Consider the following 16,393-nt stretch of genomic DNA (forward strand, 5'->3'; position numbering starts at 1 on the left):
GTATATATAAAACTTATTTGGAGCGGAATCTGTGGAGATACATATGTAAATTAAACATTTATGCTCGATAAAGTCCAATTTCGGGAGGACATTTGTATGGGGGCTAAGTGAAATAATGGACAGATTTCAGCCAGTTTCAATAAGCTTGGTCCATGGGCCGAAAAAATAATATGTATCAAATTTGATGGAAATATCTTTAAAATTGCGACCTGTACTTTTCGCACAAGGTTTACATGGACAGACAACCAGCCAGACGGACGGACATCGTTTAATCGACTCAGAAAGTGGTGGGTGTTAGACTAATATTTTTGGGCGTTACAAACATCTGCACAAACGCATTATACCATCCCCACTATGGTGGTGTAGGGTATAAAGATAGCATAGACATATTAAATTCTGAAATGATGTAAAACCGATTAATTTCTAAGAAAATTTACTTTTTAGTTTCTGTAAAATTTGTTTTCCATATCTCTTACATCTTCACAGCTGTTATTAAATAAATTATTTAACTTTCTAAAACTTTAACGTTACAATAATTTTTCATTCTCTGTTTTTACTGACAGCCAGTAGCCATTCAACTTTCATAAACTTAATGGCTTGAATAAAAAAAGAAAATGGTTGCAAAGCAACTATACACACTTACATACATAATTGTAATTGAAATTTCATTAAATCATTTATTTAACAATCGATTACATCTTGTTCACCTTAATTTTTCATTTCTTCTTTCACATTGTAATGCAATTTACATGTATGTATATAGACTTCCATCCACTAACGAAGACAACTATGAAAGTGATGATAACAACGAGGAAACTATACCACCGCACTGCCACATTACCATTAGATGTACCAGGGAAATAGCCGGTTTTAATGGACTGGGTGAAGCCGTACGTCGTTTAGATTTCCGCAGTTCAGTACGCGATCGTCGACGTTTCCATTATATTTGTGCTTTGCTGAGGCTGCTGGTGGCACACAAAGGCATTGCCAATTTGTCGGGCAGTGCCCAGAAGCAATTGCTGCAAATGGTCGAAGAGGTGGCATCGCATGGTAAGTTGTTTTATTTCCTTTTTCATTTAAAACCTGTTCGTGACATTTTGTTTTTGTATTTTTAAATGTTCATTTCCGGTTTGTTAAATTGTTTTCTTTATTTTTTATTTCAGTCAGTGATAGTCAACAACATTTGAATGTTTTACGTGGCCTGGCTGTGCAACTGCAGCATATTGTGTATCAGGAAAATCAAAAATGTTGGGGCAAACCATTGGGCAGTTCGAATTTATGGCAGGAACATGTTGAGACCATTAAACGTATACAACAAGTAGCCAGTCAAATTGAAATAAGAGAGGTTTGTTTATACAAATTTTGTTAGTTTAACATGTTTTTAATTATGTTTGTTTTGTATTTAGCCTGGTCCCGAAATACGTCCAAAACTGCATGATCTACCCGAAGAATGTATTAGAGAAATAATATTGCGCATTGGTGATCACAGAGATTTAGAGGTAAATAAAAAATTTAAACAAGAACTTGTAATTTTCAAGATAATGTCAAGTGAAGTTTTATAACTATGGATATCGGACATCATATCTATAAATCAGTCGGCTATCGTTTTTATATTTCCTTCTATATGTTTAAATATTTATAAATCAAATTCTCTTCTCTCTTTCCCCTCCTTTTTAGGCCTCCGCCGACGCCTGGAAAATCATGTCGAAACTGGTCAACGAACAGCGCATTTGGCGTGAATTGATACGTTTTCATTTCAATCAAAATCAAATCGATTCCATTTTAGAACTAAACAAAATGAAACACATGAACGATGTCAAGGACGGCAAGAAATTCTATCATCAATTGAGACGCACCTATGGTCTAACTGATGACTATCAATATGCCGAAATATTGTCGCTGTGTCGCTATTGTTGTTGCCTATTCTGGCCATCGGATGGTCATCCCTGTATTGTAGATCAAAGTCCCGACTATAAACAAAGACTAGAAGATGCCGGTGGTCAATTGGCTCTAACGCAGCCGGTACCACCGGCACAATTTTTAAAATTTTTCTCATTGTAAATTTACGATTTATAGATTATAGGTTCATATATATAAAAAAAAAGAAACTCAAAACCAGAAAAACTAAAAAAAACGATTTTATTATTTAAAAGCTAATGGTGATAAAAAAATAAATAAAAATAAAAAAAATAAATAAATAATTTAAAACAGAAATATAAAATGAAAGAAAGTAAGGAGAATGAGATTCTATTACAATTTTTAAATAGAAACATGAGTTGGGAAATGATTTAGATAGATTTTGTTAAGAATTTCAATAGAATTTCTATAGACCCAACTTTAAGTTTTAATAATACTCCTTTTGTTCTTAATTTTCTTAAATTTATGTTTGTTGTATATATTTTTTTGAAATTAAAGGCTCAATTTTAGCCAATAAGAACATAATAATTTTATATTAAATTTACTATAATTTTGTATAACGAATTGTAAACTCTTTTAATATTTTGTATAAAATGTTGACAAACTGTTTTAGTATGAAATTTAATTAAGGCTTTCAAAACTAATTAAAATCAGCTGATCAATCGGTTCTAGTTCAGTTCCAGTTCAGTTCTAGTTCAGTTCTAGTTCAGTTCTAGTTCAGTTCTAGTTCAGTTCTAGTTCAGTTCTAGTTCAGTTCTAGTTCTAGTTCAGTTCTAGTTCTAGTTCAGTTCTAGTTCTAGTTCAGTTCTAGTTCAGTTCTAGTTCAGTTCTAGTTCAGTTCTAGTTCAGTTCTAGTTCAGTTCTAGTTCAGTTCTAGTTCAGTTCTAGTTCAGTTCTAGTTCAGTTCTAGTTCAGTTCTAGTTCAGTTCTAGTTCAGTTCTAGTTCAGTTCTAGTTCAGTTCTAGTTCAGTTCTAGTTCAGTTCTAGTTCAGTTCTAGTTCAGTTCTAGTTCAGTTCTAGTTCAGTTCTAGTTCAGTTCTAGTTCAGTTCTAGTTCAGTTCTAGTTCAGTTCTAGTTCAGTTCTAGTTCAGTTCTAGTTCAGTTCTAGTTCAGTTCTAGTTCAGTTCTAGTTCAGTTCTAGTTCAGTTCTAGTTCAGTTCTAGTTCAGTTCTAGTTCAGTTCTAGTTCAGTTCTAGTTCAGTTCTAGTTCAGTTCTAGTTCAGTTCTAGTTCAGTTCTAGTTCAGTTCTAGTTCAGTTCTAGTTCAGTTCTAGTTCAGTTCTAGTTCAGTTCTAGTTCAAGTTCAGTTCTAGTTCAGTTTTAGTTCAGTTCTAGTTCAGTTCTAGTTCAGTTCTAGTTCAGTTCTAGTTCAGTTCTAGTTCAGTTCTAGTTCAGTTCTAGTTCAGTTCTAGTTCAGTTCTAGTTCAGTTCTAGTTCAGTTCTAGTTCAGTTCTAGTTCAGTTCTAGTTCAGTTCTAGTTCAGTTCTAGTTCAGTTCTAGTTCAGTTCTAGTTCAGTTCTAGTTCAGTTCTAGTTCAGTTCTAGTTCAGTTCTAGTTCAGTTCTAGTTCAGTTCTAGTTCAGTTCTAGTTCAGTTCTAGTTCAGTTCTAGTTCAGTTCTAGTTCAGTTCTAGTTCAGTTCTAGTTCAGTTCTAGTTCAGTTCTAGTTCAGTTCTAGTTCAGTTCTAGTTCAGTTCTAGTTCAGTTCTAGTTCAGTTCTAGTTCAGTTCTAGTTCAGTTCTAGTTCAGTTCTAGTTCAGTTCTAGTTCAGTTCTAGTTCAGTTCTAGTTCAGTTCTAGTTCAGTTTTAGTTCAGTTCTAGTTCAGTTCTAGTTCAGTTCTAGTTCAGTTCTAGTTCAGTTCTAGTTCAGTTCTAGTTCAGTTCTAGTTCAGTTCTAGTTCAGTTCTAGTTCAGTTCTAGTTCAGTTCTAGTTCAGTTCTAGTTCAGTTCTAGTTCAGTTCTAGTTCAGTTCTAGTTCAGTTCTAGTTCAGTTCTAGTTCAGTTCTAGTTCAGTTCTAGTTCAGTTCTAGTTCAGTTCTAGTTCAGTTCTAGTTCAGTTCTAGTTCAGTTCTAGTTCAGTTCTAGTTCAGTTCTAGTTCAGTTCTAGTTCAGTTCTAGTTCAGTTCTAGTTCAGTTCTAGTTCAGTTCTAGTTCAGTTCTAGTTCAGTTCTAGTTCAGTTCTAGTTCAGTTCTAGTTCAGTTCTAGTTCAGTTCTAGTTCAGTTCTAGTTCAGTTCTAGTTCAGTTCCAGTTCAGTGAACGAAATTTTGAAAGAGACTGCGTCTCATTCATATCATCATGGTTGATATCAATATTTGTTTGGCTCTAATTGACAAGAGAAATGACCAAGACTCTAGGCTTTTGGTAGGAATTCTAATTGCAGTTTTTATTAGGAAGGTATGTGATAAATACTGCAGAATCTGTTCAAAGAGAAGAAAGTATCGGTACAACATCATCTCATAGATGATTATTCCAAAAATTTCGAAAAAATAATTGTATGCCTTATTCATTACAATGTTATTCTTATTTTTTTTTAGTCGATTTTTTTAAATAAAATTATTTCCAAATCCAACTACTTTCTTTCAATACAGCAAAAAAATATGTGATGTTAATCTTGAAAAACCAATATGAATGTATGTTTAGCAATAAGTATTGATTATATAAGATAAAGAAAACCAAAAACCCCCGACCAGTTAGAAACTCAAAGAAATTACTAAAGCATAAATATGATGACGATGATGATGATGATAATGATGTTAAAACAGGAGCTCGTTAACTTTTAAGCCTCTAATGTTATACTATATTAATAAAATGATAAAACAGAAACAAAAATATTTATAAATAAAAACTTAAAACAAAAAATATTAATATTTTGTGCTGAATTTTTAAAGATAAATTTAAAAAATCAACTATTTTTTAAATTTACAATATATAAATTCACTAACAAAACGTAGTTACGCCTCTTAAGATACTAAAACTAAAACAAACAAATAAAAATACTATCTGAATTATATACTATACAGTATTATTTGTTTTGAAATCACTAGATTATTAAGATTATTATTTTCTAGGATTTTAGAACCTAGTTATAATACTGTATTAACTGTGTGCTATTACAAAACAGAGAAGAAAAAAAATACTTACATATAGACGATATCTCTTTAAAGAACTGGCTTTTAAGAAAAACAAAATCTAAACTAAACTAATAATTTAATGTTTAATCTAAATCAGAGAATTACAAATATATATAATAACATAAATTATATATATGAATATAGTATTTATGGATATATTGTATTAGTTATACGAAACAAAAAATAAATAAAAAATCATATATTGAAAATAAAATGATCTAATATAGTTATGAGATTGATTTAAAAGTGGTTTCAATTTACTAATGTTTAGGTTTAGTCCTTCAATTACAGGTCTTTGAACAGTCTTTAAATTTTCCATTATAAGCTTCAAACTTAGGGGTTTATATATAGCCTAATCCCTTTTTCACATTTTTATACCCTTCACTTTCGTGAGAAGGGTATATATACATAAGTTTGTCATTCCATTTGTAATTTCCACAATATAATTTTGCGACCCTATAAAGTATATATATTCTGGATCCTTATAGATAGCGGAGTCGATTAAGCCATGTCCGTCTGTCTGTCTGTTGAAATTGAAATTTTCAGATATCTTCGGGATCCAAATCTTTAATAATTCTGTCAGACAAGTTTCCTATTTTAAATCAGCAAAATCGGTCCACAAATGGCTGAGATATGAGGAAAAAACCAGGACAACCTCGATTGACCTACATATATCTGGATTACTAAGTCATTAATATAGACAATATGGATATCTAATGATAGATATTTCAAAGACCTTTGCAAGGACGTATATAAGACCATAGCAAGTTGGACCTACAATGGGTCAAAATCGGAAAAAATATTTTTTAACCCTAATTTTTTTTTCATCAAAAAAAAAATTTGAAAAACAAAAAATTTTTTTCTAAAATTTCAAAAAAAATTATAAAATTAAAAAAAAAAAAAAATTTTAATTTAAAAAACAAAAAAAATTTAAAAAAACAATTTTTAAATATAAAAATTCGAAAAAAATTTTTTCCAAAAAATTAAAAAAACAACTTTGAAAAAAAAATAATTTTGTTTACCTAAAAATAAGCATTATAAGCCTCAATGTAGGGGTTTATACAGTCCATAATATGCTTCAAACATACGTCATTATACAGTCCATTATTAGCTTCAATTATAAGCTTCAAACGTAGATCTTTTTATAGAACATTATAAGCTTCAATCAAAGATCTATATAACCTTAATAACTTCAATTATAGGTCTTTGAACAGTCTTTATATTGTCCATTATGAGCTTCAAACGTAGAGGTTTAGACAGACCATTGTAAGCATCAATTATAGGTCTTTATACAGACCATTATAAGCTTCAATTGTATGTCGTTATATAGTCCAAAATAAGCTTCGATCGTAGGTCTTTGTATAGGCTATTATAAGCTTAATAAGCTTCAATCGTAGGTCTTTATATATTCCATTATAAGCTTAATTTATAGGTCTTTATATATTTCATTACAAAATTTCATATTAGGTCTTCATGGAGTCCATTTTAAACTTCAATCGTAAGACTTTATAGAGTCCATTATAGTCCGTTTAAAACGACAATCATAGGTCTCTAGGTTGTCCCAGTTTTGCATTATTCGAAGGCCTTTATGTAGTCCTAGTTTAACTTTATTCGTATGTCTTTATATAGGCCCAGATCGGCTTCATTCTAAGGTCTATATAATCCCAGTTTATCTTCATTCGTAGGTCCTTATGAAGTCTCAGTTTTGCTTCTTTCTAATCACCCCTATCGCAAATTAATATTTCACATGAAAAGTGTTCTCTTTTCCCATTTTTCGTTCATGAACTTTGTTCAAGTGAAAAAATTCCCCAACATGGGAAATTTTTAGATGGAATTTTGTAAGCAATAAACATCTGTTACGAACAAAATCAACTATTGTGAATGAAAAGTTGAGGGGAATATCACGATAGCAATTTTCCCTTCGAGGGAAATGGATATTTCATGGGAACGAATATAAATTTCACATGTTTTTCACGATAGGGGTCAATGTCTTTATATAGTCTAAGTTTAGCTTTATTTGTGGGTCTTTATACAGTCCCAATGTATGTTGATTTTTAGGTTTTTATATTGTTCCAGTTGAGTTTCATTTGTACAAGGTGGCGCAAAAGTAATTCTCCTATCAGAAAATGCTATAAATTTTGCGATTGGCCCCTAATGTCAGTTCTGTTTTGACATTTGTGTAATAAACACATGCGAAATACACGTTAATAAACAATGTTACGCTACACTGCTCCAGAACGCGGAATATTGCTGACTATTTATTTGACCAATAATCGTTCGGTGACTTCATCAAAAATAATCATGAGTGATGAGGCCCATTTCCATCTTAGCGGGTACGTAAATAAGCAAAATTTACGCTTCTGGGGCACTGAAAATCCGCGTGTAACCCACGAAGAGCCATCACAACCGCTCAAAGTATACAGTGACTTTGGTGTGCTGTTTTCGCTGGAGGATTCATCGGACCTTTTTTCTTCGAAGACGTCGCGGGCCAAACGGTTACCGTAAATGGTGAGCGCTACAGAGCAATGATCAACGAGTTCTTTTTGCCGCAACTTGATGAATTGGGATTGGAAACATGTGGTTCCAACAGGACGGTGCAACGGCACACACTGCACGTGCCACAACCGATATGCTGCATTTCCCGGGCGCCTAATCTCCCGTTTTGGCGATTTGCAAGATCGCCTGATTTGAACGCTCCAGACTTCTTTTTGTGGGGCTTTTTGAAGTCGCGAGTTTATGTCAACAAGCCTCAGACTCTTGCAGCTCTTAAAGACAATCCGTCAAGAATGTGAGGACTGCCATAAAAAGGGCTCAAATTACAATCAACTCTGGCGGCGGCCATTTACATGACATCATATTCTCGACTTGATGTAAAAAAAATTAAAAGACCAAATAAAAATGATACACAAGAAGAATCAAAGTTTTTCATTTTTTTTAATTACTGCCAAAAAACATCAGAAGTTTACTTTTGCGCCACCTTGTACGTCTTTATATAGTCCCAGTTTATCTTCATTCGTAGGTCTTTATAAACTCCATTTGTAGTCCAAGATTAGCTTCAATCATACAACTGTAAATATTCCCAGTTTAGCTTCATTTGTCGGACGTTAAATAGGCCCAGTTATTCATTAATTGTATATAGTCCCAGTTTAGCTACATTCGTAGGTCTTTATATAGTTCTTGCTTAGCTTCATTAATAGAACTTTCTAAAATCCCAGTTTAGCTACATTTTTAGGACCTCATATATTCCCAGGTAATCTTCATTTCCAGTTAACTTCTTTTTAGATCTTTATTAGCTTCGTTCGTATATATTTATGAAGTCCTAGTATAACTTTATTCTTTGGACTTTATCTGGTCTAATTTTAATTTCAAGTTTAAGCTTTGCTTACTTAGTTTATATCACAAACAAGTCCAAAATTTTAAGAAATTGCCATCAAATTATATTAGACTAATAGAAAATAATCAATAAAATCGTTTATAAAACGTGCACAATTATATAAATTCCGAACGCTTTTAGAATTTTGAATAGATACACCAATTTCCACATTTATTCCCGAATTCCCTTTACAACATGCATATGACAAATCAATTTATCTATTCCCGAGAGCGCAGACGTTTCGGCCGCCAATGTATGTTTAGTGATCGTAACCAAAAAATGTTGAGCATTCATCCCAGCCAGAGATTACGTTTGCATTATATTCTACGCAATCCGGTAAATACCAGCACCCAGCTAAGCGATCAGAAAGCTTCAAGTGTAATGGAAACAGAAAATGTGGCCTTTGGAGAGCATGGTATGTATCACTATGAGGGTGGCTGGCCCAAAGAGGTCAATCTAAATGATGAGGAATCAACATTAAGGCATAGAAAAAAGATTGAACGTGAAGATAACTGGGGTAGTCAGGTGACCAATTTGATTTACCAATCCGGCGATGTGGTCGAAATAAATAATACCGTTAATATCTATCAAGAGTTTTTTAATGATTTGCCTGCGGAGTTGTGTGAGGAAATTAAGGAGCTGTTTGAAGCTAGACAAAAAAATATATTTCATGATCCGGTAGTGGCCTTACCAAGGCCCATAACGGTAATAGACTGGGCTCCCAGTGATACAAAAAGGTTTTTGGTTTTACACACCAATATACCCTTACAGCGTGAACAAGCTGGTGAGGAGAAAAGAAGATCCATAACTAAGGACAAAAAAGAAAGTATTATTGGATTAATACGGCTAAAAGACTGCTCATTTAATAATTTCTATATATGGGATTTGGAAAATCCACTTAAACCAATGGTAGTGTTCAAATGTGATGAGATGGTTTTGAAGACATTTTTCTGTCCCAAAGATGACAATTGGTTGGCGGGCGGTTTATGGTCGGGCAAGGTCTGTATATGGGATGCTCGTTCTGGCAATATGCCAGTTAATATTTGCCCCTTAGAGGCGGCTCACCGAGAAGCCGTGCCAGCTGTGTGCTGGGTTCATTCCAAAACAAATACAGAATTTTATACCGGTTCTTATGATGGTTCGGTTAAGTTTTGGGATGGCCGTGATTTGGATACACCTTTGCAGGAAATTTTATTAGATCCCATTATGACCGATGAGCAGTCTAGAGATCGTGCTCAGGGTGTTACGGTTTTAGAGTTTGAATACACCATACCGGTTCGCTTTATAGCGGGCAGTGATATGGGCAGTATTTTTGTGGGCAATCGCAAGGGTATGACACCCATGGAAACTTGGGCTGCCGGCAATTATCGCATCTTTAGCGGTCCTATACGAACCATCGAGAGGAATCCATTTTTTGTGAAGAATTTTCTAATAACAGGCGATTGGTGTGCCAAGGTGTGGTCGGAGGAATGCAAGGGCTCGCCCACTACTTTGTTGATAAAGAAAAAAAGTCAAATTCTATGCGGCACTTGGAGTACCATGCGTTGTTCTCTTTTTGTTACAGGCGATATGAGGGGTGAATTGGATTTCTGGGATTTGCTTTTGCATCAACGTCGTCCTATATTTTCTGTGAGGTTTTCCAGTCCCATAATATATGCGAAATTCCGCAGTGATGGTGACTATTTGGCGGTTTGTTTGGCCAATGGGGATGTACAGCTTTTGGAGTTAGATGCGGCTTTGAAGCATAGTACGAGCAAGGATAAGGCTCTAATAGCGGCGGTAAGTATGACCTATTAAGAAAGCTAAACTGGGACTATTTAAAGACCGACGAATGCAGCTAAATTGGGACTAGATACTGGGACAAGAAAATACTGAAAATCTGGTTTATTTCCATTTTTTATATTTGTTTCCTTTCTAGATGTTTGAGCGTGAACAATTGCGCTGCAAACTTTTGGAAGGTCGTGTTGAAGAGATGAAATTAAAACGGCGCACCACAGCCGAACTAGAAAGAAAAACACTTTCTGAAACCCAACCACGACCCGTTGAAGAACCATTAGACCCTGATAATGCCGAAGAGTTTTTACGTATTATTTCCGCCGATTTAGAATTTAGAGAAGGTCTCAACAATTTCCAAGATCATGTAATAAAAGTGGAAAAGAAACGTCAAGAACGCCAGTATGTCATGGAAAGAACCGAATTTGAAATAGAGCAACAATTAATGAATTACAATTTAGAGGATATTGAGCCTGAGAATAATGAAAACAAAGATATCACAAATTTATAATTATTACTTTTTATTAAAATGCTGAAATATATTTCGATAATTCATCTATATCTATAGCTCTCATATCCACTACAATCACTATCAATTTACGTCTTAACATATTGGGTTTCTTAATCAAAAGTTTGACTTCATAATGTTGCATTAAAAAGGACCATTTTAAATTTTCCAAATCTTTATCGTTTAACAAACGATATTGTTCTGTATTTAGTTTCAAAACACGCTCTGCTGTTTTGTCTGTTAATCTAGCCTCCATTAAGGTACCCGTCTGATCACTTAGATGTAAATTTATATTGAAGAAATATTCAAAACTTTGTTCCGAAAAATTGAAAGACAGCCCCATTTGACATTGTTCCATTTCGCAGAGTGTTTTATTCCACGATATTAAACGTTGGCAGGATTTACTGGAATGGTATAGAGGTTAAAGTTTTATTAGTTTATGAAAGTTTTACAGGTTTTACCATCTTTTGCTTAAAACAAAGCTTTGTAGATCCAAATTAATGTGGCTGATCAGGGCATAGAGAACGGCTGTAAATTGATCGTTCGTATCACTTAATTGTCCCTCGGCTCGGGTATAGATTTGACGTACGGTCATTATGGTTTGTATTTGATCAGCTGTAAGATAAATAAGAATTATGAGCTTCAATTGTAGGTCTTTATATATTCGATTATATGCTTTAATCGTAGGTATTTATATAGTCGGTTATAAACTCTAATCGTAGGCCTTTATATAGCCGATTATAAGCTTTAATCGTAGGACTGTATATAGTCGATTATAAGGTCTTTATATAGTCGATTATAAGCTTTAATTGTAGGATTATAAGCTTTAACCGTAGGTATTTATATAGTCGGTTATAAACTTTAATCGTTGGCCTTTATATAGCCGATTATAAGCTTTCATCGTAGGTCTTCATATAGTCGATTATAAGATTTAATCCTAGGTCTTTATCTAGTCCACTATAAGCTTTAATCGTAGGTCTTATTATAGTAGATTATAAGCTTTAATCGTAGGTCTTTGTATAGTCGATTATAAGCTTTAATTATAGGTCTTTATATAGTCGATTATAAGCCTTAATTGTAGGTCTTTATATAGTCGATTATAAGCTTTAATCATAGGTCTTTATACAGTCCACAATAAGCTTTAATCGTAGGCCTTTATATAGTCGATTATAAGATTTAATCGTAGGTCTTTATATAGTCCACTATTAGCTTTAATCGTAGGTCTTTATATTGTCCACTATAAGTTTTAATCGTAGGTCTTTATGTAGTCCAATATAAGCTTTAATCGAACATCATATAAATTACGCAATTAAAAATAACAACTGTTTTTTTGTCTCACCTTTTGGCAACGAATCTGAACTTTGCTGGGCCAACATTTCGAATGGTGTCTTGGGCATAGACTCAGCATACTCCACTAACATCTGCGTTTCCTGGCCCATAGGATTTTCATAGATTAAACTACGAGAAGTGAAGCTTAACATACAGCCCTTATAAAATTCCGAATAGCTGACCTTAATGTCTATCAAATGAAGCACCGTTTTCAATGGCTGCCACAACTTCTTAGCTCTTTCAATCCAATCCAGATGCCATATAGTTAAAATCATGCCACTGGGTAGACTTTGATCAAACACTACCAATTCCAAACATTTACGCAACTTGCCATCTTTAGCGGCCTTCAGTTCACGTAAGGGACGTAATAAAGCCACTACCACCAGAAAATCTGTGTGCATAGCAGCTGCCTGGGCATCTCGAAAAGAATTCTTAACATCGGCCAAATTTAAAACCGAATATAAAGGTTTATGCGATAAACGCCACAACTGTTTAAGATCTTTATAGTTTTCCAAATCGTGAAAATTATGTTTCTCCATAAAACCTTGGCCATCGTTTAGCACCAAGCTAATAGGTAGTGTAGCCAAAGGTTGATATCTAGCCTGTTGAGTATCAGGTCCCTCAATTTTAATACTATTTACCTTGCAGCATATGACATCAACAATATCGGCAATTTTTATCTTTTCATTATACTCTTCTATCTTTTCCCGGGGACCCCAACATTTACAATTCACCACATGATGTTTGGAATCGCGCAGCGTAAAATTCATGACACCTTTGTAGACGGTGTCATTTTTGGCCAGAAAAATATTGGGTTCTGTTTTGCTCAATACCAGGGCCACAATTAAAGTATTCACATCTTCGCTGTGTAAATTATATAGCTTTTTAACAGTTAATTCTGATAAATTTTCAGTTGGCTTATTAGACATTATTAATTTTGTGTGATTTTAACCGCAATTAAAAGGTAAACAAAGATAAACAACCGTTATTTTTTGAAGTTTGAATGACATAGCAAATCAGATGCTGCCATATTTGTTATTTGAACAAATATGTTGCCATATCTCTCAAATATGTAACCGTTACGGTTGCTAATGGATACATTAAACAAAATTTAGGTATTGATCAAATATTTAGATTTAGCAAAGTAAATATTCTTTAAATTTTGTAGGAAATATTTATTTTTTATTATTAACAATGGATTATACTTATAAAAAAGAAAGACGTTATTTTGGCTCCCCCGTTTCCTTTGGCAACAAGGATGAGGTCATATTTTCTGAAAATTCCAATCGTGAATTGGTTAAGAATTACATACTTAAAAATCCGGTGGATCGTGATACCCAATATGCCAATCAAATGTCTTTTAGTGAGGCCAATACGGAAAGGGCCACTTATAAACATGTGGGCATTACCCACAATGAGGGTGGCTGGCCCAAAGACATTAATATGCATGATCCCGAACAGACGGTGAGGTATAAAAGGAAAATCGAAAAAGATGAGAATTATATAACCCAGGTCATGAATTTGTGTAAACCTATGGAACAGTACATTTACCAAAATAATGCTGTGAATATCTATGAAAACTATTTCGATGAATTAGAGCCGGCTCCTTTACCCGAACCCTGTCGATCTCGAACGGTAAATGTCTATCGAGATCCTAATCCCATTAAAGTGCCGGTTACCCATTTGTCCTGGTCACCAGATGGTGGCATTAAAATGGCCGTTAGCCATTGTGATATGAAATTTCAGGGTGATAAAACGGGCCAGAAATGTAATTCCTATATATGGGAAGTGGAAAATCCCAATGAGCCCTATTTGACATTAGAGCCTAAAGTTCCTTGTGTTTGCTTGGAATACAATCAAAAAGATCCCACCAGTTTGGTGAGTGGCATGTATAATGGCCAGGTAGCGGCCTGGGATACAAGACATGGCAAAAATCCCGTAATGATTAGTGAACGCGAGGTGTGTCATCGTGAGCCGGTAAATTCGGTTTTATGGAATAATTCGAAAAGTGGTACCGAGTTCTTTTCGGGTGGTTCAGATGGTCAGGTTTTGTGGTGGGATACTCGCAAATTAAATGAGCCATTGGATCGTTTGCTAATGGATCCGGTTAAAAGTGATGAACAGGATTTGTCTCGTTCGTATGGGGTATCGGTGTTGGAATATGAGACCACCATACCGACAAGATTTATGGCGGGCACTGAAATGGGCATGTTGTTTGGCTGTAATCGCAAGGGCAAGACGCCATTGGAGAAGATACAAATAAGGGTGAGAAAATAATTTGCAGACAAGAAATGTTTTTGACGACATATTGATGTCTTGTCCAGACAGTGAGTTACGATATCTAATGTCTCGTTACATTGAGAAAATTGTGCTAAATAAGAACAATTTAAAATAAAATTTGTTTTGAAATTTTATGTAAATTATAATTGTTTTTAATTTTCCAGATGATGTGTCATCTCGGTCCAGTTTATGCCATTATGCGCAATCCAGCCTTTGTTAAAAACTTTCTAACCGTTGGAGACTGGTGTGCCCGCATATGGTCGGAAGATTGTAGAGAAAGTTCTATAATCTGGACCAAAAGTAGTAGCGCCATGTTAACCGATGGGGCCTGGAGTTATACTAAGTACATTCTTATAAATATAATTTAAAACCAAAAAATCTATTCCTTAATTCTTTCCTAGAGTCTCACAATTTTTCATAACCCGCATGGATGGTGTTTTGGATACCTGGGACTTATTGCAGCAACAAAATGAGCCCGTTCTAACCGTCAAAGTCTGCGATGAGCCTTTGTATTGTGTGCGTACCAATGAAAATGGTAAATTTGTTAGTTGTGGCAGTAAATTGGGGGCTACATTTTTAATAGAGGTTTCCGAAAATATGGTGACTTCGAATAAGAATGATAAGCCTTTGCTAACCGCAGTAAGTTGGAAACATTTTTAGATAAAATTCAATATAAATAATTCCCTTTTTATCTTTTCAAACAGATGTTTGAACGTGAAAATCGCCGTGAAAAAATTTTGGAAGCAAAATCCCGAGAAATTAAGCTTAAGGTGAAAACAAATCTGGGCCAAGATCAGGGTGATTTGACCATGCTAAATGGTAATGTTAATATAGCACCATTTAAAAGTGCCTGTGAACAGGCTGAGGCGGAATATTTTGCGGCTGTTGAACAGGAACGCCTGAGGCGTATACCCGGCAACAAGCGTAGGTGAAAATATTACCGACTTATTGAAGTATCCTTTAAGTTTACTATAATTTTCGAGTCTTTTTTTAATTACAGAGGACTTGGACGAAACTGAAGTCTCAGAAGCTGAGAGCAGTGTTAAAATTTAGTGGGGGAAGCTTCTAAATTATTTAGAATAAGTAAAATTAAAGGAATTTTTAATTATAAAAATGTATATATTTTGCTCTGATAAAAAAGTTTGGTTCTAAAATTATAGATAAAAGTATAGAGTATAAATTCCACTAATAACAACCATGCTTAAGTTATTCTTCATAAGAATTAAATAAATAAAAGGAATTTAAAAATGTAAAATTATGAAAATCTATTTTTTTAGAAAAGTGAAATGCCTTTAGTTGCCTTTTATAAATTTCACTAAAAACTTGAAAGTTTTAAGTTATTTTCTTAAGAATTAAATAAAAATAATGTCAATGGCCTTTAAAATTATAAATAGAACCAAAATACCTAATTTTTCTTTCATTCTGATGTATTTTTCAATTCGCCTCCCTGGGACATATCATATAACGGTAATGATAACACGGTTCTAAGTAATGCAGGGTTCCACAACGCAGTTCTTACCAATGATGCCAACTATTTATTACGAAAAACGTGCTTAAAATACCTAAAAGCCTTTATAAGCTTAACGAAATTTTATTTTATTTCAAGCTGATGGGAAACGGATAACGAAAACAAATGAAATGACCAACTAACTTGCATGGCCAACTAAATTGCATTATGAATTTGAATTTAACGATCTGTAACGACTGCTTACAACATTCATCATGTTTATCAACATTTCCATCAGTAGGAACTTCTACTTATCAACAATGATGATAACACGCTGTTATTAACATTGTTTAACTGTTAAAGCTGCTAAAAGCTTTAGGAATTGACTGTATTACGAGTGGATTTTGGAAAATTATAAATTGAATGAATTGAAAGAGAATAACTATTTAAATTGTTGATATATTTTAAATAAATAAAGAGTTGTCACAATGTCTAAATTAAAAGTTTGCAATTAAAAAAATACGGTTTATTTAAAGAAAATAAACCACTGCTTTTTAAACGTAAAAAGGAAACGTTATTAAAAAGACTGCATTACCCTTGTTACCTACTTCTCTCAAAAAAGAACGCTTTACCACA

General features: G+C 33.8%; 4 protein-coding genes across 4 annotated transcripts in view; 3 read left to right on the forward strand and 1 right to left on the reverse strand.

Annotated features, from left to right (window-relative positions):
* LOC135954820 (F-box only protein 32) overlaps window positions 1-2,481 on the forward strand; it is a 37,379-nt gene extending 34,898 nt beyond the window's left edge. The window contains exons 3-6 of the mRNA XM_065505055.1: window positions 764-1,050; window positions 1,164-1,345; window positions 1,407-1,499; window positions 1,678-2,481. Coding sequence (XP_065361127.1) covers window positions 764-1,050; window positions 1,164-1,345; window positions 1,407-1,499; window positions 1,678-2,061 — 946 coding nt within the window. The 3' untranslated portion in view covers window positions 2,062-2,481. The remainder of the gene's footprint in view (window positions 1-763; window positions 1,051-1,163; window positions 1,346-1,406; window positions 1,500-1,677) is intronic.
* Window positions 2,482-8,506: 6,025 nt separating this feature from the next.
* LOC135954364 (dynein intermediate chain 3, ciliary) lies at window positions 8,507-10,746 on the forward strand. Its single transcript, XM_065504509.1, has 2 exons — window positions 8,507-10,199; window positions 10,339-10,746. The coding sequence occupies exons 1-2, from the start codon at window positions 8,616-8,618 to the stop codon at window positions 10,702-10,704; spliced, it is 1,950 nt and encodes a 649-aa protein (XP_065360581.1). The 5' UTR covers window positions 8,507-8,615; the 3' UTR covers window positions 10,705-10,746.
* Window positions 10,718-13,017, reverse strand: hdm (hold'em). The gene is made up of 3 exons (XM_065504510.1): window positions 12,041-13,017; window positions 11,163-11,316; window positions 10,718-11,105 (listed from the first exon to the last, which is right to left on the reverse strand). Exons 1-3 carry the CDS (start codon window positions 12,957-12,959, stop codon window positions 10,718-10,720), a joined length of 1,461 nt encoding a protein of 486 aa, XP_065360582.1. The 5' UTR covers window positions 12,960-13,017.
* A 207-nt stretch (window positions 13,018-13,224) lies between these two features.
* Dnai2 (dynein, axonemal, intermediate chain 2) lies at window positions 13,225-15,372 on the forward strand. The gene is made up of 5 exons (XM_065504696.1): window positions 13,225-14,295; window positions 14,475-14,653; window positions 14,712-14,949; window positions 15,015-15,234; window positions 15,311-15,372. Exons 1-5 carry the CDS (start codon window positions 13,225-13,227, stop codon window positions 15,361-15,363), a joined length of 1,761 nt encoding a protein of 586 aa, XP_065360768.1. The 3' UTR covers window positions 15,364-15,372.
* The last annotated feature ends 1,021 nt before the right edge of the window (window positions 15,373-16,393 follow it).

This window comes from Calliphora vicina, chromosome 3, assembly GCF_958450345.1.
Source record: "Calliphora vicina chromosome 3, idCalVici1.1, whole genome shotgun sequence".
Classification (NCBI taxonomy): domain Eukaryota; kingdom Metazoa; phylum Arthropoda; class Insecta; order Diptera; family Calliphoridae; genus Calliphora; species Calliphora vicina.